Source organism: Telmatherina bonti (assembly GCF_933228915.1).
Source record: "Telmatherina bonti genome assembly, chromosome: 21".
Classification (NCBI taxonomy): domain Eukaryota; kingdom Metazoa; phylum Chordata; class Actinopteri; order Atheriniformes; family Telmatherinidae; genus Telmatherina; species Telmatherina bonti.
Genome location: NC_136630.1, coordinates 8,005,619 through 8,033,371, shown reverse-complemented (window position 1 = coordinate 8,033,371; position 27,753 = coordinate 8,005,619). Strand labels below are relative to the sequence as shown.

At 42.0% G+C, this 27,753-nt stretch overlaps 2 protein-coding genes across 2 annotated transcripts in view; both read right to left on the bottom strand.

The window, feature by feature from the left end:
• Positions 1–8,711, bottom strand: part of srcap (Snf2-related CREBBP activator protein) — a 38,352-nt gene extending 29,641 nt beyond the window's left edge. Inside the window, exons 1-5 of the mRNA XM_079260689.1 lie at positions 8,596–8,711; positions 7,124–7,200; positions 2,430–5,515; positions 945–986; positions 405–668 (exon numbers count right to left, since the gene is read on the bottom strand). Coding sequence (XP_079116815.1) covers positions 405–668; positions 945–986; positions 2,430–5,276 — 3,153 coding nt within the window. The 5' untranslated portion in view covers positions 5,277–5,515; positions 7,124–7,200; positions 8,596–8,711. The remainder of the gene's footprint in view (positions 1–404; positions 669–944; positions 987–2,429; positions 5,516–7,123; positions 7,201–8,595) is intronic.
• A 797-nt stretch (positions 8,712–9,508) lies between these two features.
• Positions 9,509–27,665, bottom strand: fbrs (fibrosin). Its single transcript, XM_079260817.1, has 19 exons — positions 27,028–27,665; positions 25,911–26,455; positions 23,419–23,595; positions 23,092–23,118; positions 22,961–22,990; positions 22,630–22,678; positions 21,150–21,495; positions 20,828–21,063; positions 20,162–20,400; positions 20,024–20,068; positions 19,770–19,868; positions 19,387–19,470; positions 19,146–19,184; positions 18,609–18,680; positions 18,374–18,527; positions 17,942–18,022; positions 17,681–17,764; positions 12,674–12,890; positions 9,509–12,468 (listed from the first exon to the last, which is right to left on the bottom strand). The coding sequence occupies exons 2-19, from the start codon at positions 26,214–26,216 to the stop codon at positions 10,869–10,871; spliced, it is 3,885 nt and encodes a 1,294-aa protein (XP_079116943.1). The 5' UTR covers positions 26,217–26,455; positions 27,028–27,665; the 3' UTR covers positions 9,509–10,868.
• Positions 27,666–27,753: the final 88 nt, after the last annotated feature.

Here is a 27,753-nt window from a genome sequence, read left to right as displayed (position 1 = left end):
TTCCTCTAAGCGAACGTTTTCATTTGGTTTGATTAAAAAAAGCCAGATCCTCACTCTTCTTTCAGTACCATTCTGTTCATCAGTGACCTGTATGAACAACCTGTTAAGTCACATGTAGGCCCCCCTTTTGGTGGGGTTCGATCATGCCAGAACACACGAAATAGTAAGATAAGCAGGGTGGAGTGTTTTATGTTTATGCTGTGTTATTTTCTGCCAGTTTAAGGGTTTCTGTTTTGAATTAGTATCTTTCACATTAAAGAGTTGCCTACGCAAAACATCAGCATCTCTGAATAGGCAATAGTTTCCAACGGTGTTAGTATTTAACATTTAACAACCTGTGGAGCACAAACACTGCTGCTCCGAGTCTGTCTAAAACATGTTTCAACATTATAAAGCTCACTCACGTGTTTCGCCAGCTCTGCCATGTCAGTGTGACGCTCTCCACGGGACCGATGAGAGGTGCCCTGGTCGGGCGGGGATGAGGACGACGAACAGTAGCCAACAGAGGAAGGTGAAACAAACTTGCCATGAGGACCTCTGAGAGGTGACGACTTCTCCCGTCGTGGTGTGGCCCAATCGGAGGAGACCGAAGGACTGAGGAATGAGGAGGTGGAGGGTGAGGCAGGAGATGAACCGATGGAGACTCTGTCTGAAATCCACTGGCGCACCTAAAACAAGAAAACAAAGGATGAAGAGGACGTTTTTCTGACAATGCAATGAAGGTAAAAATCAATAAATTCATGAAGATTAAACCTCACATGCATGAACACAGTGAAAGAAAGAATTTAAAAAAGCAAATGTGAAAATCCTCCTGACCATTCCTAAATTTCTGTCAGACTCTAAAGTTCAAGTCGTTCCCACAGTTAGCAGTGACAGTGCTTGACGAGAATGTGCTGTGCGTGTCTTGTGAACGTGAGCCTGTCTGGACGACAACCCCAACTTACCTTTAGGAACAATGCCTGTCTGCCTGTCCTGCTCTGTCCATGCTGGAAAACACACATGGCTTAGCATGCGGCCAACTTAAAAGGAATAAATCACTATGCAATAATAAAAATAAATAAAACTATTCACATGAGTTGTATTAAGATGGACAGATGGAGAATGATCACAACAAAAGCATGCCATCATATCAGACCATGGTGCGATACAGAAACCTGGTTTTGGTTTTGACACAAATAAATCTTAAACTGTGTTCACATGCACTGGAGCCCTGAAAGGTCCTGGAAATGTTGTGGATCAGTGGCTCTGTTAGATCTTTCTGCTGAGATTTTCCACCCAGGCCACTTGTAAAAGTTCCAGATCATCAGCTGGGAAGGCAATCTACAAATGTGTCTGCTAGGGGTGGGAAAATCTAACCGAAAAATCGAATATCAGGATTTTTTTTGCTTCACAATTTTAAAAAAGCTTTTTTTGTTAAAAAAAAAATAATAAAATTTTCTCCAATAATAAAAAATAATCCAATATAAGATTTTAGCCATTTTTATTGTTTTTAATTGAGCTTTTTACTCGTCTTCTTGGGGCATTATAGCAGCAGAATGATGGTCTGGCTACTGTGTTGTTTTTTTCCTAATTGAAATCAAGAAAAATGAGGAGCAAAACAAGTTTTGTACAATTTTTTTGTTTGTTTCTAGTCTACAAAAATCAGAAATATCCAGGAATTGTGAGAATCGCAATTGGAATCCATTCGGCACCCAAAAAAATTGGAATCAAATCGGGACGAAAGCATATCGTCACAGAACTAGTGTCTGCTAAAATGACCAAATATTTGCTGTATAAGAGCTAGCGTGTTTGTTCTTTCTGTGGACTTATATGCTACTTTCTGGTCGCTCCCTGCTATAATAGATCTGTACAGATTCATGCAATACAGTAATTCCTGCATCTGCTATTTTCATTGTGCTGTAAGTGAACCATTTTCCACAGCATTTGGACACCCCATCTCCTGCACGTTTTTTTATTTCCACCCAGGAGGAGTGTGAATCTCCAGCAGAAAGTCTTCCTGCTGCAACTTATTCATGTTTACAGCAACGGTGCAAAAAGGCCGAACCAATTTTACCAAACTTTTTCCTGAAGATCTCCAGTGTTCATGAGTAAAAACAGCTTTACTACTTGTTTATGACAATTTAAAGCTCATGAAAATGAGTGCATTCATGGCATATTGTTCATCACCACATCCTGTTTGCAAGCAGAAGAAACAAAAGTCTGAACCTCAAAAGCTTCTATATTGAAATGGAAAACTGGATTCAGATAAATAGAAAATTAACTTAAAGTTTGACTCAAAAGCAATACTTTGATATTCAAGGACAAGTTTTTCCCCATTATGAGTCTCAGTCATACTTCCGATACACATCACTGCCAAAACTCCTTGTATCTATTTACCCTGTTCTGCAGCATTATTAGTCTTTAATTATACAGATTTTAATTAAAAGTACCTTATGGGATGTGCCAGAACTGGTCATCTCACGTTTGTCAGTATCAGGTTCATCATCGCTGTCCTCCTCAGGACTGCTAACCTGTCCCGAAGTGGCCTCGTGAACCTCCGTTTCGCCCAACGCATCATCCTGCTCCATGTCCTCGCTTTCTTCTTCACCATAATCAAGGTTGCTCATCGGGTCGTTGACACTGGCGGTCTCCAAGGCTGCACAATCAGTTTCCTCTGACCCATCAAACATGTCATGCGTGTGAGGTGTAGCAGGTGGGGTGGCGTCAGGGGGTGTGGCAATGTTTTGTGAAGCAGTTTCTGCTTCGGTCGTTGCCGTTTTGGGAACGTTTAAGGCCTCGGATTTGCTTGTTGAAGCTGTGGGGATGACAGATGCCGTCTGCTCATGCTGAAGAGAAGAATTGCTGCTCAGAGCAGGCTGCTGAACTTCGACAGGAGACGCTGCCACTGAGGTTTTACCGGCAGTGTACGCCATCTGATCTTTCTGGCTGTTTAGAGCCACAGACACAGCTAAGGAGTCAGCTAAGATACTTCCGGGAAGGCACTCCTTGGATGCTGCGTTGGACCAAGAGCTGTGAGCATTGCCTAATGTGCCATCCACTTTCTGTTGCTTGGACACCTCTGCCAAGAGGGAGGGTGGGTGCTTCAGCCGAGGAATTTCATCTGGTTTCAGAAGCAGCAGCTTTGGATTGATAACGCCAGAGGAATTAGTGGAGCAGATCGTCTCTGGTTTACTTTCTGTGGGCACAGCAACATTCTGAACACTCAGAGATGGACTCAAAGCTGGATTTTCTTTGGTTTCTTCATGAGAAGAAACACAGACCTCAGGCTTTATGGCGCTCACAACTGTGAATCCTGGAGTCTGACAGGGAGGGGGCTGATTTTCTACGCAAGAAACATGTACTGAAACAGCAACGGACGGTTGGATCCTCATATCCTCACTGCTAACAGTAACCAGAGGGGATACAAGAGATAATGAACCAGCTGTTGCTTCTGCTTCCTGTTTTGGAGAAACTGTTTGAACTACAGCAGCGTCACTCACCTCTGATAAGTCTGACGCTCTGACTTGTGGAGTCTCAACCTGTGCATTGTTCTCCGTTTGTTCAACGGTGAAAGACTTCGATGTAACAGCGGCTACTTGAACTAAACAGACCTCACTCGAGTGCGTCACTTCAACAGATTGGTTGGAATCAAATACTAAATGTGGCCCAACTGCAGCCACTCTTGCATTTTGCACGGACAAATTATCATTAGACGAAGACAAAGGCTGCTGGGAAATTATGATAGTGTCAGTTTCGTTAACTGTGTGAATACATGGGTTGAGGTCCTCTTTGACGGTGTACTCGTCTGTGTTTTCCAGTAACGCATTGAATAAGTTCACCTCGTATCCCGGAGAGTGAGGCATCTGTGCACTGCTGGTGGCACAGACCGTCTCCTCAGCAACCTCCTCCACCAGGCCACAGAACTCGTACACTTCCACAGGCTGCGAGTCGAGCTCCATACCTGCCTCAACACTTGCTTCATATAGCTTTGGTTCCCCAGCAGAGAGTTCATTAACAATAGCAGCTTGGCAGACGCTACCATCTTCTCTTTGTAGGAGGTAACTCTGATTTAGGTGCATGTTCGCCCAGTCTCCGCTGATATGAGCCTCCTCTCTGACTACCACAATTTCTCGGGCATCATCTGAATGCAGAATTTCAGCAATCAGCGACGTCTCTGTTGCGGGGGCTTGATCAGAGGTATGAGACGTCTCTGCTTTAATAACCTCCCCTGCCTGCAGTGAGACAACTAGGCCTGTGTCAAACAGAGGGGCCCCTGTATCGGGTTTTGGGGAGTTCTCCTGCAATGAAGAAAGCTCTGGCAGCATTGTGAAGACAGGCGAAGAGGCGGTGGTGTCAGTTTGTTCTTCCTTTGCGTTACTGTCCGACTGCTCTGATTTAAAGGGATTGCAGGTGGACAGTGAGGTGTCTTTTCCAGGAGAAGAGAATAATCCAGAGGTCGCTTCTCTAGCCTTTGAGGCCTCAAGTAGTTTAGCGGTTTGGGGTTGAGAAGTGACAACAAGCGCCTTAAGGTGTCTGAATGTCTCAACTGCTCCCAAAGAATTTGCGTTTTGGATTTCTCTCGCGTCATTTGAGATCTCTGTGACAGTTTTAAGTTGCATTTCTGCTGAGGCAGTTTGTTTAATCTCTGTTTTATCTGTTGAGGAAAGAGGGAGTGTCGACTTTGAGTCCTGGTGACTGTCTGCTGGCTCTGCAGCACCTGAAGGGAGTTTATGGCTGCCGTGACTTGAATGGGCAAGTGGATCCCTGTCAGACTGCTCCATAACCCTGTTTTCTCTCGGATCTGGAACTTTAAAAGCAACATTTGATTGGGACACAGAGGAGGATGACACTGTGAAACAGATTTGAGATGGGGGCTGTGGGAGAATATTTCCACCTGTGTGCTCTTTTCCACACAGTTCCATATTTGTTCCAGTCTCTGGTTTATATTCCAAGACGATGGACTGCTCCTCCTTTGTCCCTGCAACAAGTCCAGCCCTTTCTGCAGATTGCAGAGTCTGGTTTGTTTGACTATTCGAGTGGCTTTTCTTTTCAATAGTTTGTGACCCGTATTGAAATTCTTGCGCTGTGCTGTCAATCTGTGAGGTGAGAGGACAAGGGGGGGTTGAAAGCCTTTGCATCTCAGCAGAGGAACTGCAGTCCTCAGAGAGGGATGCCGGTAATGATCTCGCAACTCCAGCAATGCTCTCCCCGACAACAACTTCCTGTGGAATGACATCCTTGAGGCCGCTGCTCGGGAGAGCGTCAGGCAAGGTGGTTGGTGGTTGGGGCCTCTCCATGCCGGGGATCGCAGAGTCGTTGCTGACCGACAATGGCACAGGGGACAGGTTTGTAAATGGAGGGACTGGACGGGGGGCAGCTGCGACCGGCTGCGGGGCATGCCGAGGTGACTCCCCAGCCACATTCTGTGCAGCCTGGGGGTTGCCACCCAGCACATCCACAGCCGGAGAGGCGTGCTGCCACACCGCCTCCTCCCCAGAGTTTCCTCCCTCTGTGCTGCTCCGGCCACACACTGCACCTGGAGGTGACACAGGAAGTTAACAAAGTGTCTGGGCGAAGTAGGTCAAATGGTAAAAAACTGAAAACTAATAAACAAGGACAGGTTCATGTAACTGCACAAGCTAGTAAGTAATTAAAATTCTAACGCAGGATGTTGCATTGGCATCCTTACCAGCTGGCGGACTCTTTCTAACACACGCACGGCAACTTTAAAATTAACAGACATTATCTAGGGGTACTTTTGTTAGCATGAGCCCAGCCAAAGCCCCAGCATAAGGTTCAAATAGTCTCCAACTAACGTCGTGGTTTATGTTTGTCGTTTTTTTTTTTTATTATTATTTATTTATTTATTTATTATTATATAGCAGTAATTTTATAGTAATATGTGATAATGAGAAGGAAATCTCCCAACGCGTGACTCATTTTTACAAAACATTGTATAGCTCTGACTCATTTGACCAAGATAATATTGCTGAGTTCCTACAAGGTTTAGATCCAAATATTTAAAGAATAAGATATATACCAGTACTTACACCACATCATTCACATCCCAACGTTGTTTTAAATGCCAATAAATAATCAATAAAATGGCTGACTCTGCAATACTTTCTCTTTAATTAATGACAAATTAAATGTTGACTGCTCTTTTCCGTCACAATTGTTGAGCAAGAGGAGCAAAAATCCTATTAAAATAATTACTGATGAGTAAACATGAACAGTAAATATTGTTATTTAATTCTATTTACTTTTGAATAGATCTATAATCATTTATTATCATCAGAACAAAAAAAGACACTGCAAATAAGGGTTGTGGATGACACTGGCATATTTACATTGACTCTTTTTGTGTGCTCTAATTAAAAAAAACAACCATTTCTTTGGCATACTTTGTTACATGTACATCCCAGCGTCTTCTTTCCACTCTACTAAAGTGCCGCTTCGGGGCACTCATTTCCAGTGATGAGAACATTTTTCACAGATAATCTGTTGTATTGTTCTGTGTGAAATGGTAACTGGACGCAGAGTCTGGGCCTGATTCTGCAAACATTTTCAGATTTCTTGTGAGAAACAGCTCATCTTACTAATTCTTACTGAAGACAATAGTTGACCAAATGCCAATGTACAAAAACTCCACATTCAGGGCATAATATTACAGTTAGATCAAACTGGATAAGTGTGCTGGTGGAGCATTGACTGATATTGAAATATCAATACCTGCTATTTAATTTGTGCGAGCAATTATAGCCTAGATTAAACAAGATAAGGCTGCCTGCAGAATACATCTTTTAGGGTAGATTACACAGGCCGGGTATCATAAAAAAATGCACATGATCTCAAGTAAAACAGCTTTAATCAGCGAGTAATATAACTAAAAGATATTCGATGAGATAAACAGATAGTGACATTATTTAATGTAATTTGGTACAATACTATTATGGCATTTTCGTTGCAATTTCAGTTTGGGTCGCGTGGAACTGTCTAGAAAAGTGTATATAAACTACTTCATAGTGCAGGCAATTTGTAGAGGGATTTTCACTCATTACACATTAAATGTTCAAGTACCAGAATCAGCAATATGGAAACTAGTGGTACAGCACATCACTAGTGTACACAAAGCACTTCTTACCTGTCTGTGGTGTGAGACACAGATCTTCTGTGCTTTCTACTTCCAGGATGAAGAAATTAGGATCCCTTCCACATATTCTGGGGAAGTGAAAAAGACAAACAAAAACTAATGAAACAAGCTGTAGGGTTTGCCACGTTGAAAAACTATGAGGCAAACATTGCCTAGAGTGGGCTTCATGGCCAAAGGTCCACCAGCTTTATTAGATATAGTGTTAATCAACAAAAACACTGTGTGGGACCAAGTGATACATCAGTAAAACATAGCTGCTGATTTTAGCTTGTGCATGTGGCAGTGTTTGAATGGGCAATCTTGCAGCAGTAATAAGGAAAAACAACTCAGTGGAGCAGCTCTAAGAGCAGGTCCAACTTGCATTTGCTGCAGTCGCCCACAGGAAGATGTTAGGAATGCTGCAGCACGCGCTCCCTCTCCAAAAGCCGGGGATCAGACGCGCGCGCCGGGCCTCGAATCATTCAATCCATGCTCTTCCCCACTGTGGCTTTTTGTCGCCACATTGACTTAAAGATAATTTTTCCACCCTATTAGATACATTCTTTATTCAGTGGATGTGTGCGCATTGGTTGTGCAGATCATGTCAAACATAAATCCAATTTTCATTCTTATCCAAAGGTGGTAATGATACGACAAGGTCGTAACAGTGTCCATGATAATAAAAGCAAATAAAATAAATAAAATGGGTAAATCAGTGAAACGGTTAACGCCTAACGTTGCCGGTTTGGCTAGTGTGGTTAGCTTAGCTAGCGCTAGCCTCTAATACAACAACACAGGGGGTGTTAGCCTGCTGCTAACTAGCGAGCTAGAAGAGTTGGTAGTGAGCGATCGCTGCATGCGCCACATCCCTCCCGTTTGTTATGTAATGCTTCTGCCTCAAAGCTACCCTTTTAATGCGGAGCGATTCACTAAAATCCCCACACACTGAGGCAAAAACACCTAAAAAGTCGCATTAAAACCCGCTTCTGCTTCTACTACAGAAGGGGACAATCGCTAGTGACGTCATTGCGTGGGGTCAAATCTCTTTTTTTTTTTAAATTAATTAGTTAAAATAATTTCGTTTTGGGTCCCTAAAAAATATTTTTTTTATACATAAACATAATAAATAGTAGAAACAATGTTATAAAGTTTCATATATATTTTGCAATTATTATACGGGGAGGGGGGTTTAAGGGGGAGCACACCGTCTCATGGTTGATTGTTTGGAAGTGACGTCACGGAAATGACAATAAAGTTAGAATTTTTTTCTGTAGGTTTTTGTTATTATGGGATGTGTTTGTTTTAAAACGTTACATCCTGTCGACGTGTCTTGATTTACTGCAGGTCGGGAAGCCAAGCTGTATGAAATATACCACCGACTCGGATTGTGCCCTTTCGTAAGTCTCAGCCCCCCTCTATTCCCCCCATTACTTCCTCCTTGCCCCCCCTCCCTCTATAGTCCGCCATCTTAAGTTCCCACCTACCTGAAATTTCCGACCGATTTTCTTTTACTAAATTCTCGTTGAAGGAGTCGTCATCCACGTAATATCGTACTCAATCCGTGATGCCGGTGGTCCAAACTGTCTCCCGGTACCCAACGAGGTAGCACTTGGTCTGTGGGAAGAAGTTAAAATACGGACCGTGAGAGACTGGGTTTCGGCGCAGAATGTAGCGGTCGCGGGGAGGAGACGTTACGCAGCGAAATGGTGGAGAACCGCTGCCGCTGACAAAAGTACAGAACAGGGAAATCTCGCGAGATAACGTCAAGCGCGCCACTTGAAATGTAAACGGTTGAATTTTAATAACCGTTGTTTTTAGAGTTAAGGAAATATTTATGTTTTAAAACGTTTCGTTTACTTGATAAAGCATTTAAATACGATTACGGATAATCGCAGATTTTCTTAATAAAAAGGAAAAAACGAAAATATGAATGCGAATGCCCACAGAAAGCATCATTGTTTACGTAAACTTGTGTTTGTGGAAATCTGCCATTTATTCCGGAAAAAAAGATTTATCTGTATTAAGTTGTTTTTTGGTCGTTTCTGCACTGAAATGGAAGAAAAAGCAGTACATTTTCTAAGTATATAGGATGCCATCTTTCAGTTTTTTATATAGTTTAATACAGTAGTAATAAAAAATTACATTTCGGTCGCTTAGAAGATGTCTCTGTAAATACGTAGATCATTGAAATATACAAGTTAGAATTAAAGTTAATCTAAAAGTTTTTAAGTAAATAAAATGCCAAATTTAAGAATTCTTGGATACAATTTAGAAATAACTTACATCTATAATTAATATTTTGACTCCAAATTTATAAAAGACTCAGAACAAAAGACCCACACAACAAAGTAAACAACAATTCATTTAATAATTATTCTTTGTTGTCTCTAGGGGAGGGTTTGAAAGGTACAAAATGGTCATATTAAAATAATTGACCCAGTCTTTTCCCTCTCAAGATACCCACTGTCTAGTTGCCTTTTGACACAAGTCCTTATAATTTTTTTTTTCTGGTTCTTCAACAGATGTCCCACTTATCCTTGTATATAACTTATTTCTGTTGATGAAACAACTCGACAGTTCAATGTACAAGGCTCCCGTAGTTCCAACAGATAGCACACAACCAGTGACACACAGGCAAACCTCGCTCTCAGCTTAATAGTCGAAGATCAGTTCCTTAGAAGAGGCGAGAGGTTGCAATGGATGCGGCTTGATCCTCACAAGCTTTTACAAAGTTTTCTGTGAAGCAAGCCTTTTGCATTACTTGAGACTACCTGGGGAAAGAGTGCTGGTTGATACCCGAAACAATGACAAATAACATAACAGTGAATATATTTATTATAGAAGATAATTAATGTTAAGAATAATAATTACAAAGGCAATTTCTCTAGACTACTATTATCTGGTCCTGCTCATATAGTCAACATGAGACTGGGAAACAGTTACAGGAAGCTCTAAAATACTGTGTTCACTCACACAGTGTAAAACAGTTCATTTCACCATTCATCCATAGAAAACAAAACTGAAGGTTGAATCTCATGAACAGTAAAAGTTGAGGGTTTGGAGTTAAATATTTGGGTCTAGCAGAAAACTGAGGTACGATGCTTACCAATCTTAATTAAGTGGTCTCATAAGTAATCTTTTGCAATAACAGACAAAAAAAAAAAAAAAAAGAAAGCACCACTTGTCCAATGTATTTCTAAAACCCTCATCCACATTACCCAACTGATGTCGAGGAGGGTATTAACATATACCACGAGTCAACACTTTGCAGAATGTCTATAATGTGTACATCTCTCCAGAAGTCATTTCCAGTCCACACAAATGCTTGTGGAAAAGCATGGATCATAATTCACCTGATAAATGAAAAAGCTGTCCTCTGCCTCTTCCTACAGCTTTCAGAATTGAGCACTGTAAAAACCCAACAGCCGCTATAAAATAAAAACTATACCACCATGGATGCACATAAACCATGTACCTTTCAATTGCACTGATAGAACCATTGAGCATATCAGAGTCTTGTATTTCCCTCCTGACCATCATCTCCAGCCAATCACTATTACTCTTTGTCTTGGGTTTTTTTTTTCCTTTTTTTTCTTCTTTTTTTTTTTAAATCTTTATTTCTGTGAAGACTGAGCTGGTTTGGTTGTGTATCTGGGAAGGCAGGGTTTTAGTAGTCTGCAAGAGGAAAAGGGGGCAGGTTGAGAGCAGCACAGTGATCCTGACATTTCCCTTAATCTCCTCCAGTGTTGTCCCTGTACTATCTGGATTCGCCATCTTTGTGGGCGCTGTACAATGCCAGTTCACCTGGCCCTGCAAGTCTTGAACTGCGAGGGGGCGTGGACGACCGGCTGGTGATGGACGGAATGAGTGGAGGCGGAGCCCCCACCGACAGAGCTCCCACTAAGCCTGCAGTGGTCTTTGCAAGAATTCCATTGGGCAAGTGGTGCGGGTTGATGGGACCCAGACGAGAGTAGAGGCCTGCATGGTGTGGGGAAGCAGCGGCTCCTGCAGAGAGATGGTGGGAGAGAAGGCCAGGGTGGAGCTGCTCCAGATGAGCGGCAGTAGCAGCATGAGACTGGCTTGAGAGGTGAGAGCCAGGCGGGAGGTGAGGGTGCATCCCAAAGTAGCGAACCCGTTCAAAGTCTTCCCTCAAGATCTGGGCTCGCTGCTCCTCATCCATCAACCCACCACCAGGGGGTCCAAGCTGAGGAGGGCGGTCAAAGTGGTGAGCCATCAGGCCAAAGTCTGGGCGAACAGCAGAGGCGGCAGCAGAGGTAGAAGTCGGAGGCTGTTGAGGGGTGGCAGCGGCTGCTGCAGCTACAGCCGCCGCCGCTGCCCGTTCTGCCTCGAGAATCCGCTGTTGTTGAAGCAACCGAGTCAAATGTGGATCAGATCGCAGGGCTAGGTGTGGATCTGACCGAAGTGCCAAAGCCTCTCTACGATGATGATGATGATGTTGCTGATGAGCTGCCAGCTCCCTCCAGGGGTCCCAGGTGAAGCTATGTGGACCCTGTGGTGGCCCTTGATGAGGACCATGGGGAAAACGTTCACCAGCTGAACTAACTACCAGTCCTGCAGCCCCTGCTGGACACCCTAGGTATGCCTCTATGGCTCTTGAACGTTCCAGCAGAGAAAGATGTTGATGGGAAGGAGGGTTCGGGGTGGGTGGTGGGAGTGAAACAACAGGAGTGGGAGTCAGTGATAAAGAGGAGGAAGAAGGAGTACCAGAGCTGTGGTGGTGTGGATGGCTGTTGGGGCGGTCAAAACTGTGACTGGGTGGCAGAGGAGGAAGAGTAATGGGTATGTGCTCTGGCTCCTCTTTCCGCTCCTCTTTGACTTTAACCGGTGGTAGAAGCAGTGGAGGTTTGGAAACTGGCGTTGTGGTGCGGTCAGACTTCTTGGCCTGAGATAAAGATGAAACAGAGGAAGAAGCTGCAGAAGAAGCTGGGGGGTTATTTTCTCTTTGGGAGTGTGAGGGGTCACTGTGGTGGCTGTGTGCTGTATGGACTTGCGAGCGGGGGTAAAGGTCCAAAGGAGATGGGACTGAGCGGTTGGAGGGTGGGGGAGTAGTAAGCACAGAAGATGAGGAAGACCGCGGTCTGTCCCTGTCTGCTACTAACGACGAAGAGCCAAGAGGAGGAACTCTTGAAGATAATGTTGGCACTGGCCTTTTGTCCCCATCTCTGTCTCGCTCGCGGTCCCGGTCTCTATTTAAGCTGCGCGTCAGGTCTTCAATTGGCCCCCCGAGGGAGCTGCTGTGGCCATTTATGTGGGAGACCGGGGTGCTACTGCGGGGCTTGAAGGACGGGGCAACAGGAGACATTCTCACAGGTGGTCGGCCATACAGCATATTGTCTCTGCAAAACAAAAACGTGCCACAACCTTGAGACTGGGATGTATCTACAGCTTCTAGAAACAAAATCTATATGTAGTTTCTGTGCAAGCAGTGCTGATGTGAATTCATTCTTTTCATTACTAAATAAAATAATGCCATTTAATTATAAACAGAACAATCAGCTTTTAAATAGAAAAGTCTGTATTTAAATTAGTTAAATCTCATACCTGTCCTTTTCATCCTTGATGTGGGGGATGTCTCTTCTTTCTCCATCCTTCCCTCGGTCCCTCTCATCCCTCTTGTCCGCTCCTTTAGCCCAGCTAGGGCCTGCAGGGAGGCCAGAAGGACCACCATGCAGACGACTCCATGCATCATGATGGTTGGAGGTGGGCAAGCCCCCAACCATACTGGTGGGTGGGTCTTTAGGGCCAAACACAGAGCCAGCTGCAGGGAAAAAAAATACATTTTACAGTTAGAACTAAAAGTACTGTAGTAGTTCATACATATTAGTAACATGAACAGTCATTTCCACCTTAAATTTACACATTGAATTTAAAAAAAAAAAAAACAAAAAAAAAAAACATAACATTAGGTTTTGTTGTAAGAATTTGATATCATCATAGTAAGCTTGGTCATCAATAATCAGCTACAGTGAAAATTAATTGTAGTTTTAACAGTAAACATGCTCGTAAAGCATTTTCTATAGCAAACAAAAAGCAGTTTTCAAATGATGTTTATCCTTGCTAAGTCATCAAACTTCTTGCAACCCTTCACTTGACATTGTTTAGCACTGGGAACTTTTACCAACTTGCCCAGCTCAGTCTAGTTGATCAAACACAACTAAACAATGGGACGGCATCCCAACAGACCATGATTGTATCCCAATTTGACATAAATGTTTAAGGCAAGGTTTCAGGGCGGACTTGTATCTGGACTGCATCCGCTCTGCGTGGCTACTGGAATTAATGCATACAACCTTGAACTCGTGTATCAATGACAAAATCCAGCACAGCCATTCACAGCATGTCTCTGTGACAGCTGAGCTGTAGCTGTGCTATGAGACAAGAGAGAAAAGCATTAAGAGAGAAACACACGCCTCGGGCAAACACAACACAGGAAAGTAGGGATTTAAAAAAAATTTAACGCCCTGACTGGTTCGTTGTTTTAGTTTTGATTACGGTGGATGAAATTACTGATTAAGACAGGGGGTGGGCAGCTCCGGTCCTCAAGTGTTAGGAGTTTACCTGCTGCAACACACCTGATGCAGATTAGCCCTATAAAACTGGGTACACACAAAAAGGCTGTCTTTGTCCTGCTGTTCCCTCTTCCCAACCAAGGACAGCAAACACCCGATTATCTGAAGTCTTATGAAATTATCCAAAGAAAAAAACCCAGTGGTCCGAGGTGCGTAATAAGTGAATTTGTCCCGACAATCTGCAAACAATCGCAAGTATTAAATTTGTTCAAGACCAAAAATCTTAAGGTGTGGGGAAAGCAGACGACTCCCAAGTCGTGGCTTCGTGGATTGTGACGTGGAACGGAACAACACCAATGGAGAGCAAGCTGACTGGGGCTGAAGGAAGCAGACAAAAATAAAAAGCACGGCCGACACTCAGTGGACTGTAAAGTCCGAGTTCGCGCTGTCACTGTCATCGATAGTCCCAAGATCGCCATCGTTCCCATGTCTTGGTTGTCCTCTTCCATCTGGGGTGTTGCGTTTTCCAGTTCTTGCTATGTTTCTTCATCGTTTTTGTTAGATCACGTTCGATCACGCAGGATTTATTGCTCGGACTAGATTCTAGATCACCTATGGGACAGAATAACTCTGTGCGTATTGTGCCAAGATTATCGAAGCAGTCCATACAATACGATCAAAACTGTTCAATTTCTGATTTTCTTATGTCCATGCGTTGGGTCTCTAACAGATAAAAAAAATATCTTCAGACCAAAAAGAATCCTTTTTTGTGTACCAAACTTTAATTAGCAGACTTGCACAGACAGAGCTTGACATCAAACTCTTTACTTGTCAGCTGATTATCCTTTGATTTAAATCAGGTGTGTTGCATCGGGGAAACTCCTAACACTTGCAGGACTGCAGCCCTCGAAGACCAGTTTCCCACCCCCAGATTAAGCCGTATAGAAGGCATTCAGTCCTAAAAGGTTTGTTGCAGTTATCTCATCCTGGTGCAAATTTACACCCAGAAAATGTTGGTGCAGCACCTGTTGGCATCTCAAAGTTGATGTTGACCAAACACTTCACTCAGGCTGCACGATTTAATCTGCCTTCCACCAGTTAGCAACTCATTCCTCTGCTTGTACTCACTGTAGTCAAACAGCCAGCATGTGGCACTCACGCTTAACATACATTCCTCTTGTCAGGCTTTTATTTCTTCTTAAAACTTATGTTAAAATGCCAACTCAGAAATAAATAGTGGGAATTTCTTTTTCAGCATCTTACATAAAAGAGGGAAAGATGGCTATTCTTGTTTTTGCCATCTATATACAGATTGTTAGCAGAACTTCATCAATAACTCGACACAACAGCTGCACTGAGACGTAAAGCCAGATGGAGGGGAATAAAGGTTCTGGTAAAGCTGCAAATTTCTAGTTTTATCACAACCAGACCTTGGTTCTCTAAACTGGTGCATGTAGAAATCAACCAGTTGTGGATACATCAGTTTTTGTTTTTTTTGGGAGGTAGTCACCTTCCCATTTCCTCATTTCAGTATTTTTGACAGTTACTCTTACAAGTTCACATAAGTTTATAAGACGCTGAATTTAATCAGTATTTAGATTTATCTGTGGATAAAAATATAGGAATTTTATTGACAAAACTTAGAGGCTTCGTAATATTCTGATCTAATGTAATTCTGCAACGTGTGGAAAGCACATTGTGTGTTAAATGCAGGGAAACACAGCGAATGTGCTTCATTTTCATCATCCTCAAACTGTTTTAAATGGCAGAAACAACCAGGAATGAAGCGGCTCAACAAGCCACAACACGCTCCTCATCGGCAGAGAAATTCTAGTAAGAAACCAAAGTAAGAAACCAAAATCGACCACTTGAAGCGGGTTTGTTCACTTATAAAGCTAAAATAAAATAAATAAATAAAATCTGAGAACAAAAGTTTTGTCTCTAGAAACATGTTCAGCATTTTCCTTCGACTTTTCTTTACATCAGCATTAACTCAGAGTCCTCAGACATAAAATACAATTCTGAACAAGTGATCATCCTCCATCCTGCATTAACCCTGAAGAGAGTTCTTCTATGAAAACACTGGCCTAAAGGATCGGTGCATTTTTTATTCCTAAATCTGTTTCTTTAATCAGAATGCCACATATAATTCCTGGCTGCTGTAATAATTACTGCTGTCCATGTGACCATCAAGTGATTCCTCAGTGTGACTACTGACCTTAGTGACACAACATCACACTGCAGTGTGTTGCAGAGGCTGATGGGTATGAGATCCGATAATACACCGACTTAAAGCAACGTTTCTGTCATTATTCTACTTGTATAGTATATTTAAGACATGGCAGAAAATACTTGGAAGATTGTTGAATATAAAATATTATTCAAACAACCGTCAGAGTACCTCCACTTCATACACGAGATAGATAAATATATCTCATAAAAGATGAGTGGAGGTAATGCATCTATTGCTCTTTTAGTATGACATAAGGATTTATCTTTCTGATAATGCTTCTATGATGATGATTTACTGCAGCTGTAAGTAGTAAGCCCTGCACTGGGGAAACAAAAAAGGCTGAGAATAACCACAAACACATTTCTAAGTTTAGCTGAAGCAAAATGTTGAGTCTTCAGTCGTCTGAGTTAACCAGAAGATATATGAAAAAAAAAGCTACAGAAAAGCTCTTGTCAATGCACTCCTCCAGACTGACATGTCTTGTAGAAGTTTATCAAAACAAATCAAGAAGCCGTGTTTGGTTTATATTTGTGAACTGGGAATAAAAGCAGGATATGCAGACAACTCTGTGGTCAGTGACACAAACTGCCACAACCATGTCATTCATCCCAGTATGTCTCGTGAATATATTGATTCCAACACATTGACAAGATGAAAAACAAACAGCTTTTCGATTCTTTATATAGTTCCCAGAGAAACGAATCAGTCCCCACTGCACTGGATTGCCCATGGGATAGGGGCCTGAATCATTTTGCGAAAGACTGTAGCTATTCCAGTCCATTTCCAGGAACTTTATACTGTCTGAAGTACTGCACAGAAACAGAACAGCTGATGTTCTGGTAAAATAATGACAGAGTGATGCAGGCAGGGTAAAGTCATACATCTGATTTTACCACATCAGGCTTTCATTTTAAGACTTCAGAAATGCATTTTGGCAATCATTGCTGATTCTATGCCACATTTCTTGTTAGGAAGGGATCATTTCATGTCCAGCATACAGGAGAGGAGTGACTACAGGGACCAATTATCTTAGCTGGGAGTAACAATGCAAACAAATCTGTCAAAGACATTAAAACTAAACTTTACATCTTCTCAAGAGGTACTGCGCGGCACTGTGCCAGGAAAACACCCAGTTCCAGTCAATTCTTTAATGTTTAATACATTGGACACTGGACAATACATTAGGGATTTATAATGGATGAGGTGAGCTTCAGCTGGGATTAAGTTGCTTTTTTTTTTTTTTTCCCCGTGTCACTTAATCTAAAATAAACGACAACATTGCTTAACAATACGTCATAATGCATAGTGCATCAATCTGAAAGTGCCACTGCATCCAGTTCAGACTTGTGCCGAGCTTAATGTGATAAATAAATCTATTTACGTGGTTCGACCTGGGTGCTTGCTCGGACATGAAGCCGACATGCACCAAAGGCTAAGATTAACAGAAAGGAGTGCATGTCTGAATAAAGCTGCTGCTGTTGTTAACAACTGAGAAAAGTTTTGTCTCTTATTAGCCTGGATCAATTACTCTATCTGCACTGGATCAGTATTTACTGTCTCGGCCCTACCTGAAGCTACATGCCCCCATCTGAACAGCCATTTATGTTGTTTTTTTTGTCTGGATATCCGCGTGTGCTTAACATACATATATATATATACACACACACATACATATATACATATATATATATATATATATATATATATATATATATGGCATGTACAGATTATAAAGACAGATTTTAAAAATATGAACCTATCCTTTGAGCAGAGTGTTTCAAAAGCATAGATGCTGTAAAAACTGACCCAGTGTTGGGCTGCCAAGTCCTCCAAAGGCACCAGAACCAAGGGCTCCCAGTGGAGTAAAGGGCGGGGATCTGCCATACGGATCTAAAAACACACAAACATCAGACACACGTTGTAGTTAAGCACTTTCAGAAAACCTAAACTTCACAGAATTTTTCTAATTTACACTGAAATGTGAACAGTGGTGTAAGATTTACCAGCTGCTTTAACATTTAAGCTCCAGCTCAAATATATAAATATTACATTTGAAGCTTCTCTTACCCAAATGTGCAGTTGGTGGAAGGAAAGAGGAGTGTGGTGCTGATGGGGAGATAAAAGGCGCTGAGGACGGATTAACTGCACCTGAGGGAAAGAAGCAGTAAAATGAAGAATAAAAAAAAAAAAAAAAATCACCCAAGTAAGAAAATCAAGCAAACATTCCAGCTAATGAAGGCTTTGACTGAAAAAGCACTGCCATGAGAGCGGCCGAGCCTCTGGGATACAGGGGCTGAGAGAATGAAAAGCTGCATCATAAGGGTCAAGTGAGACAAGGTTGAGTTCTTCGAGACAAAACATGAACTGAAAGAGTAGAAAAGTAAACAAATCAACAGCACTGACTTGACAGCTTCAACACTGTCCTGTTACGCAGTGAATTAACTAGAAAAATATCTAGTTTTTTTTACGATAACGAAACTGAAATGTTGAGGCATGCACCTGCGGCTGAGAACAGACTGGGAGGTCTGGTCAAGTCGTGAGTTGGAGGCAGGGCTCCTCCCATGGGCCCCAGTTGGCCCAGTCCCCCAGGTCCAGGAAAACGGGCCAGCAGGTCACTACGGAAGTCTAGCTTGTGAGGATCGGCCTGCATCAGCTGAAAAATGTGTGATGCAGTTAATATTCTGAACAAAATGGTTCATATTTAGCTTAACGAATCATCTATTCAAACACTTACTTTAACTTTTTTCTGATGGCTTAGAATCATCCAGGCCACATATACATGCATAGCACACCACTTTCCTGGTTTCTGCAGAGTGAAATGCACATAAATACGCTTTAAAAGACATTTTAAATACTCCTAAATATACCATTCACAACTTTAAAGCCTTTGCACACAGAGTTAGGCGATCTTCCTGCAGTTCAGAAATGTCTTGTCTGGCCTCTACACAAGGTTGGGATTTTGCATCTGGAGATAAGGTTACGCACTTTGGCCCAGTATAGGTTTGAGTATAAAACACACACACACACACACACACACACACAGTGGAAAAGAAGCAAGTAGCAATACAAGAAAAGAACAACCACATACGTTACACAGAGTAATTTCTGGGTATGAAATGTCTAACTGGGTGTGCAAGGGCAGAGAAAAGACCAGTAGTAGTCAAGTTTACAAGTGAGATTAGTGCAAAGAGTGAGTGAAGCAGTTAGACAGTAAAGCAGACTAAAGGCTTGAAAAGAGCCAAAGGATTCAAAAACATCTGTTTTTGCTTACATTACTGATTTTCAACGATGTCCCAAATGGATCAGTTAGCTACAAGAAAAACAGAAGTGTAAAACCACTTTTAATCAACATATCTCACTCTTTAAAAAGGTATAGTTTTGCACTCTTTAATGCACTGCCTAGGCCCATGTTGATGTTGCAGCACGTCCGAGCTGGAGCTGGCAATGCCTATCAGCGTATTTCCAAATAAACTTTAAGATGGAATGTATTAACTTAGGCATATCTTCCTTACCCTGGGGTCTTTGGGCTGCAGGTGGTGAGGCACAACTCCAAGTCGTGCCGTTAAATCAGGACCCGTTCCCTGAGGGACAAGAGGCTGTCACACACACACACAAACACACACACACACACACACACACACACACACATATGAGCCACAACTTACTGATATTACCATCTCTGTATCACTGCCATTTGTACTTAGTTTGTGAAACTAAGTGCCAACTTGTGGCACTCGGGCTGTTAGAGAGTCAGTATTCTTTAGTAAATTACTCTTAATATTTGCAAAGTAACCCAACATGCTTAAACATCTTAGTGTGAGGAATCAAATAAACGAGCTTCCAATAATGCATGGTGGTGTGAGATATCTGAAACTGAAGAGGGGTCGTTCCTCACCTTTGGCTGAAAGGCTCCTTGCAAAGAGCTGAAAGGCCCAGTGGGAGGAATCACAGGCTGAATATTCGGCACTGAGGGCGGTGGGTATTGAGGGAAGAACTGACACACAGACACACAACTCAGTGATCATATAAAATCAAGTAATCACTACTTTGTAAATGATAAAAATAAAAGTTGTTTCAAGATTTAAGCCATTTAATCACATGATTTAGCTTATTTTTAATATTCCCAGCGAAATAATACGGGACACTTACAGGATGTCGGTACAGCCCGTCCATTTTGCCTGGATACTTATCAAACTGAAAAACAGGTTAAAACATGTGAGACACAGAAAAACATGGCCAGGATTCCGACCACACCAGAACGTCAAGCACAACACAGAGTTTCCTCACCATAGGCGGCGCAGTAGCTGTGGGGTGCAGGAAGGGTGTGAAGTGTTGGTGCGTGTGCGTGTGTTGGTGCTGGTGGTTGTGCTGATGGAACTGGAAGGCCAAAGGCGGGATGCTCGTCTGGTTCTGAGACGTCCGGCCTGATGAACCTGATGCTGAGCTTGATGCCGATGGACCTCCAGGAGTGGAGCGACCCGTTGCATTATTCTCAGCCCCTGGGACACTCCGTCTGCCCTCGCGCTCTGGGGAAATGAAGAAGCAGTAGTTTAGCTTTTAAGGCAGAAATCCTTAAGTCGGCTGTGGAGTGTATGTAAGGATAAGAAAGTGAACACATTTAGGTAACATCTGTAACTGATTGGCCATGAAATGACAAAGTTAGACAAGGTAAAAGCTGAAAAATGACTCATAAAGCACACTGGCTCAGCACTTCAAGTACAAGTCGCTCATGCAGCTTCTGCTTTATACGAAGATTGCAATACTTGCTGTGCTAATATGATTAGATCTGACTTCATTAAAGTACAACTTCCTCAAAACCAAGCCCAACAACCACCAGAGGAAGTCTTTTGTTTTTCCTTTTTCAAACACACAAGTCATTGTGTTGTCATGAAGAAATTAAACAGACACAATAACTGTGATAGCAGTGAAACTTAGCATTTCTTTTTCTTCTACCTGCTGCTGCTGAGTGGCCCGGAGCTTGCAGAAGAGGTGGAGGAGGAGGCAGACCAGGTGACGATGTGAACAAAGCCCCAGCACTGGCTCGGGAGGGGGGTCGGAGGGGCCCTGAGGATCCTGAGCCCCGACCGTAGGGCAGGGACACACTGGTGGAGGGAGTCGGGGGCCGCATAGCAGATGAGGAAGACGCAGCCGATGAAGCAGATGATGGAGGTTTGACTGGAGTGCTGCTCCTGAGATGAGAGAATCACAAAGTAGAAAACATGAACATTTGCCATTTTCTAAACAGAATGACCCACAACGGTGGCGAGAAACAGACCTGTTGTTGACTTTGTAGATGGGGTGAGATTGTCCAGGCAAAGAGAGGAAGGGCTTGGGTTTGGAAAGTGGCGGGCTGCCGTTGTGGCGGTTGCTGTTGCCGTTGACTGCGCTGGGTCGGGGTACTGTGCCTGAGGCCGTGACCTCAGAATGGGTGGGGAGGCAAGGGAAGGAGGCGGAAGAGGTAGAAGAAACAGAGTCTGGGAAGTGCGTCTCCAGGCTTTTCTCCTGACTTCGCTCCAGACCAGATACCCGCGGGGTCACCATTAACCGTGAACAGCGGGCCGGTAGAGGCGGGCAGCTTTTGCTCATGGATGTGGTCATGTTTGAAGGAGCAGGTTCCACAACTGCGGAAGAAAGAGAGCATCAGGGAGCATAAGTTTTACTGCACTGGTCATGTTTGTGAATATCCAGACTTGGCCAGATGTGGCAAATCTATGTTTAATATCTGTCAGAATAATATGCCAGAAACATCTGGTTTCTTGTTTTGTTTTTTTTAAAACACAGAAGCAAAAACTGGATGAGCTCTGAAGGACTTTTTATTTCACAAACTGACAAAAATTCCCAAGTCTTCTTTCACACCTTGTAAATCCACAAAGTGTCTTTCTGGGCCTGACAGGGGTGTCCAAGTCTGGAAGGGTCAACGCCCCACTAAGCACAATGTCATTACAAAATCACAAATCTTCTGTCCATACAAACTGTATGCACTGTAAACATACAGAACAAAAATAGTCTTGACAGTGTTTCCATCCCACTGCTAAGCAAAAGTTCATTTTTCATTTGCATGAGAAATAATGCAAACTACACACACTTTATATAACCAACATGGCACTAATACTGTAAGCTACAGTTTCATAAAAAAAATGTCTGTAAAAGAGAATTTTGTGGTCACAGACCATAAACCAACTTTTATTGCATCAGAACTTGTTCACAGAACCTGTTTTTTTCCCCTAAACTCCTTCAAATATCAATGCTTTTGAAAAGAGTTGAAAAAAACCTCAGTTCTGTACAAAAAGCTCTTTTGGATTTTCCACCATTTTCAATGTCGGGAAAACATTATAAATTTAAAGAGAGCTTCTTGGAAATATGGCTCCACTCCAATTCTGAGTATGTGCACAGCCTGCCTAGAGAAAAAGGTTGTATCCCACACTTTTATTACTCATCAATAAAATACTAGGTCTAAGCACACATGAAGTCCCTCGGTCACTTCATACAAAGCCTGATTCAGATGTGATACCAAGTATTCAATCTTCACTGTTTATCTGTATTTTCATCATCCAATTTAATGGCTGATTAAACTCAGCTGTTTTGCATACCTGTGATTCCTAATTTAATAATGCAAGATTAAAAAACAAGCACAATTTTGGTCATTTACCCAATTCTCTATTAAGATCTAAATAAAAAGCAATGGAGACCAGTCAACCAATGCATCACAACATGCTACAATACACGAAGCAAAAGAAAAAGTCCAGTTCTCAAACCTTTTCTAGTGCTGACTGTGAACACTGGATCCATGTCATTGTCAGAGGCCTAGACAGAAAAAAAAAAACAAAAGAAGGGATTCATTCATATATTTTATGTCAAAAAGAGTTTACACATTTAATCACAGTCTCGTAATATCACATCAAATTTTAACGGTGATTTTTATGGAGAATCACGAGTTTACTATCATACAAGAATACAGTAAAGTTTTACTCTACATACTGACAACAAAGCTCCTGTTGAAACTGATGAGCAATACAAACTGCATTTATTTCATCATCACCCAAGAAAAGCTTGCAAAGAAGAATTTTAAAAGCAGTTAATACACACCTTGTCACCTGTATCACTCTCAGTGTCACACTGAAAAAGCAGAGGAAAAAAATCACACCATCAGAGTAATATTAATGACAGGATTTATGTTTATGATTTGATATGATTCTAATTGAAGAAAAGAAACTTACAATGTAACCAGTTTCCAAATGGGAACCCTAGAAAAAGAAGAAGAACATGAAATTCAGCAGGCTACAATTAGATTTTATTAGAAACATATCTTATGCTTGGTTATCAGGAAGCATCCCCTACTGCTTCCTTTATAAAACACCTAAAAAGCATAAGGTGTGTGACGGCAAACCAGTTTTAACTTGCTAACTTTGAGTAGCAGGATGTACAAGTCATTAGCTGTACAGAACATTAAACATAGTTGTTTGAGAAAGAATTATCTCAACATCTTCCATATCTGGAAACCAAACATCAACAAAGTCCAACAAGTCATAACGCTATGAGCGCACCTCTATCTTTCTTCTCTTATTCTTATCCTTGTTCCAGCAGCTGCTAGAGTAGCTGTGTGGAGCCCCTTCCTCTGGCTCAGACAGCGGCCCCCCACCATTTTCCTCCGGGCCCCTCTTCCCCTTGTTCCTCCTACCCAGCATACCAGTGCGCTGGCTAGGCTTCAGAGAACAGTCCATCTGAAAGAAAAGAATCAGATTTGTAACATCTACAGATGATGTGAATATGCATGGCTGAAGCTACAGGCAAATTAGATGCTGGTAAACATCTCGACAGACCAATTTTAAACAGTTTCTACTGGGAGTGATTACAAATAGATGATGGAATGGATTACAGCCTCGTAAAACTATCACTCCATCTGTCTGATGTAAATTTGCTAAGTTTAACTACAGTTTATAGCATAACGGAGACATTTAGTTGGACTACTGTCATTGTCAAAGTGCATAAAAGCACCAGAGTGGGATCAATTGATCAACTCATGGCAGGTTCAGCTGTGATAAGTGACAGCTTGCTGGCTTGACTTTTTCCAATCATAGACCAAAACAGTTGACAAACAGTTTTGATAGCAACAAATCAATACCACTTTGAGCAGTGAACAGAGCATTTATGTACATTTTATACACACTTTATGCCGTTGGACACTTTCTAATGCAATTCTTCTGTAATTAATGGCTTTTCTGTATATCAAGCAAAGCATCTAGACTGGTTTGAGTTTCACTGAACACATATGTAGCAGCAAATTTGAATCGTAAACAACATGAGCTTAATTTCCTAAACCGACTCATAAATTAAGGCATGCAAAAAACTACATTTAATTCACTTGCAGTTATGTTAACATGTTTACATGACCAGTTTTAATCAAACTAACACAAGAAATATTTTTCTTTGAATGCTGTGTATTTGTACTGTTTTGGCACAATGTTCAGTCTGACCTTGTAGACTCATTCATTCATAAATAAAAAAGTTTAATCAGAAATAATATGGTAAAAATTATGATTAATTTTAAGATTACAAAGACTGGCAATAAAAAGTATCTTTCAACCTTTTTTTTCCCTTGTTTATTTAAACATATTTGTTTTCAGGGCACCCACAAGTTACAATAAAAAATAAATAAAATAAAATAAAACACTTTAATTTAGAAGCCTTGTTTAACAGATGCAATCCATCTGGTGGTTGGGGTGTTTAGGTGTTTTGAATGTGTGTTTGGCTTTATAAGCTAGAATTATGTTAAAAACTGATCATATAAAAGGAGATCTAGTTCTTCAAACTCTGCTTGATTCAACTAACATGTAGCCAGCTTACAATCCATTTTCAAGTGACAGTACAATCTAATTAAACAGCATCTGAAAACTTAAGACGCAACTGATTTAAATTCAATCAATAATTTAATAATGTAAAAATGTTATGTGGCCTACTTATTTTGCTATTATCTTTTGTATGATTATAATTGGATCTTATCCCATATGTTAATCTCTTATTTAAATTCAATAGCTCCTTAAATTCAGTATTATAGTACATTTTATTGGTCAAAATTCAATGTCAGTGCCACAGATGGATCTCCTGTGTTGGACAAAATCACTTGCGTTAGTTGGTAATGCAAATCAATCCATGGTAAGAAAGTATCTGGGGAAGTTGCCACGGTTCACGAGTACACAGGAGTAAATAGTAGCTGGTCTGGCAGTCTGAGTGACCAATCAGCAATGTTAAGATCCACTAGTTCATTTGACTGTAAAATCTAGTTGCCCAGAAAAACCGTGCAAGTGTGTTACTGTGAATGCGGCATCTTTACAACAAAACTCATGTCTAGTCTGTCACAAAGGCCACAAGCAAATGCCATCAGATTAAACCTGAATGCAGATTAACCAATATCAAGAGATTATTTTCAATCTATTAGGCTGCAGACTGGAGCACACATCTACCTCAAGTAATTACACCCATAAAAGCTCTAAATGCAGTCAGAATTTCCATGGCTTTTTTCATTTCCTAGCATATTATGACGGAAATAAAGCTCATGTTAGCTATTAAACAAAAATATTGGCCAAAGAGCCTAATCTAAGTAGTTTGACAACAGGAGACCATTCACGGGGTAATGCACACTAATTATTTTACTTCCTCTTTTTCTAAAAAGCTATTAGGCAGCTCATCAACACCTCCCAGAATTAGAGCATGAATAATTGAGGTCTCTCCTGAAACCATCAGAGAAATGCCTTGGGTTTGGGCCTCAGTGGATAGTTTTCTATTCAGCCCTTCACATCTTTGGCTTGAGGGAGAGGGGGGTAGTATGTGAAATGATTTGACGTGATGGAGAGGGGTAAACAGGTCAAAGACCAAATCAGTCATCTTTAGGAGAGCCATGCACCGACTGATCACTTCAAAAAGATAAGGAGAAAAGTACACCCACTGCCTAATCAATTACTGGGTTTCACACCTATGTGGAATGCAGTTTGATTAATGACAGCTGATGGTGTGTGTAAAAATGTCAAAGACATTTTACCTCCAGTGCCTCCAGGCTGATGAAGCTCGCAATAGCGAAACCATCGATGATGTCCTCCTCGCAGGACACAGACTCTCTTTTTCTCCGACGTGGAGGCCTGTGTCTCCCAAAACCGGGCCGGCATTCTCTCCCACCGGGACCCAGGACATTGTTCGTACCGCAAGCCTCTCGATCGGAGCCCGAGGACAGGGATGTGGCCCGCTCCTCGGCCAGGTCCACTCTCCGCCGCCGCCGCCGCTCCCTGTCGCGCTGCGAGCGCGACCGTCGACTCCGTCTGAATTCAGTGCTTCGGCTCGGGCCCTCCATGTTCAGATGCCACCTCCCTTTATAACTCCAACGGGACCAAAGGCACTTTATTCAAGTCCCGGCCCGGTGGAAGGCACCGAACGGCACAACAAAAACACACCACCACACAGGCCCTCACAAGGAGCCCCTGTTAAAATGGCGTTACTGGAACCAGTGGCTATTATTTACCGTCCTCTGACAACAGTCTGCTGGCATCAGTGCCTTTCTTTCGGCGAAATTTTAGTGTCATTTCAGTTAATCTAAACAGAAAATAAAATCCACATAGGAACTTTAAACATCCACGATATAACACAGATGTCAGGACATAGCTGGTGGTATCTGGTAGGAAGCTAATATTAGTTAGCTCACACAGAAGTTAGTCGCATGTAAACAAAAAAGACAAGTCCTGATGTATAAGACAGAGCAGGCCAAATTGTCTATATGTAGAAAACAAAAATAAAAATCACGCTAATTCTATCATTTCGCACTACATCAAACATGGACTTTCTTTAATTCTGCACACGCTGACAAATTTATTAGCAAAATGATACGGTTAGCTAGTTAGCAAGGCCAATAACCTATATATCTGACATTAACATAGCGGATTCTCTGGCATTATTTCACATTGTTTCATTTTTCAAGTTAATGTTGATGGCCACATTGGATCAGATGTACTTTACTTAGAGAAGAGCACTGCCTTTTGTGTTTTAAATAGTAAAAACAACTGCTGCTTGACGTTAGGTCAATTAGCTCTTTCGGGTAGCATGTACGGCTAACGCAATATATTAAAATATAGTCTGACAACAACATAAAAACACAACGATGTTCTTACTAAGTATTCAGACTGACGAACTAGGCTGGTGGTAACCTGGGAAGCCAGTCAATATCCCACAGCTAACGGGGTAAACGTCCCTCCTGTCGAGATGTTGATGGCCGATGATGATGGTTGAATTCGTCTCACATCAAAAGAAAGACGTAACGTAAGCTAGCACTGTGGCTAGCTAGTGTTAGCCGATCCAGCTGTTAGCCAGCGCAAGATTCCCTCATATTTTCAAGAAAGCAGAATATATCAACAAAATATTTTTAAAATAATATTCACACACAAAATAGTAATATTTAGCTTCTTGACAAACAGGTTTCCCCTTGGTTTTTTCTCAATCCTTTCAAATAAAATTTCTTTGAAGGCCCAAATTTCAAAGCCGCGGTGTCGATTTCCAGGGTGTCGCCCCCCGAGCCCCCGTTCGGGCCGGGCAGCGCCTTCATACAGCCTCGGTAATCCAATGTTTAGAAGAAGTTGGATCGTAACCCGTCGTTTCCGGTCCGCGATTTCCTAACCTAACTGAATCCAGAGTGTAAATACATTCAGAGAGAAACAGAACGGCTCCACTGTTTCTCCTTCACAAGTTTCCACTGAATTGGAAATTTATCATGAAAATGAGGGAGACACAACCCTTGTCAGCCAAGCAGTGCATTGTGTGCGCTGCTCTTCTTCCTCAGTCATCAGGCAGCGTGTTTGGACTACTGCTGGTGGGTACTGCCACCAAGTGGAAACTGTACA

Excerpts from the sequence above, each read along its gene's own strand:
- fbrs (XM_079260817.1), bottom strand. The coding sequence starts at position 26,216 with ATGGAGGGCCCGAGCCGAAGCACTGAATTCAGACGGAGTCGACGGTCG. Across the intron at positions 19,471-19,769 it reads AAGGAGCCTTTCAGCCAAAG|CCTCTTGTCCCTCAGGGAAC; the intron begins GTGAGGAACGAC and ends TGTGTGTGACAG. Across the intron at positions 18,681-19,145 it reads CATCGTTGAAAATCAGTAAT|AAACCAGGAAAGTGGTGTGC; the intron begins GTAAGCAAAAAC and ends TTCACTCTGCAG.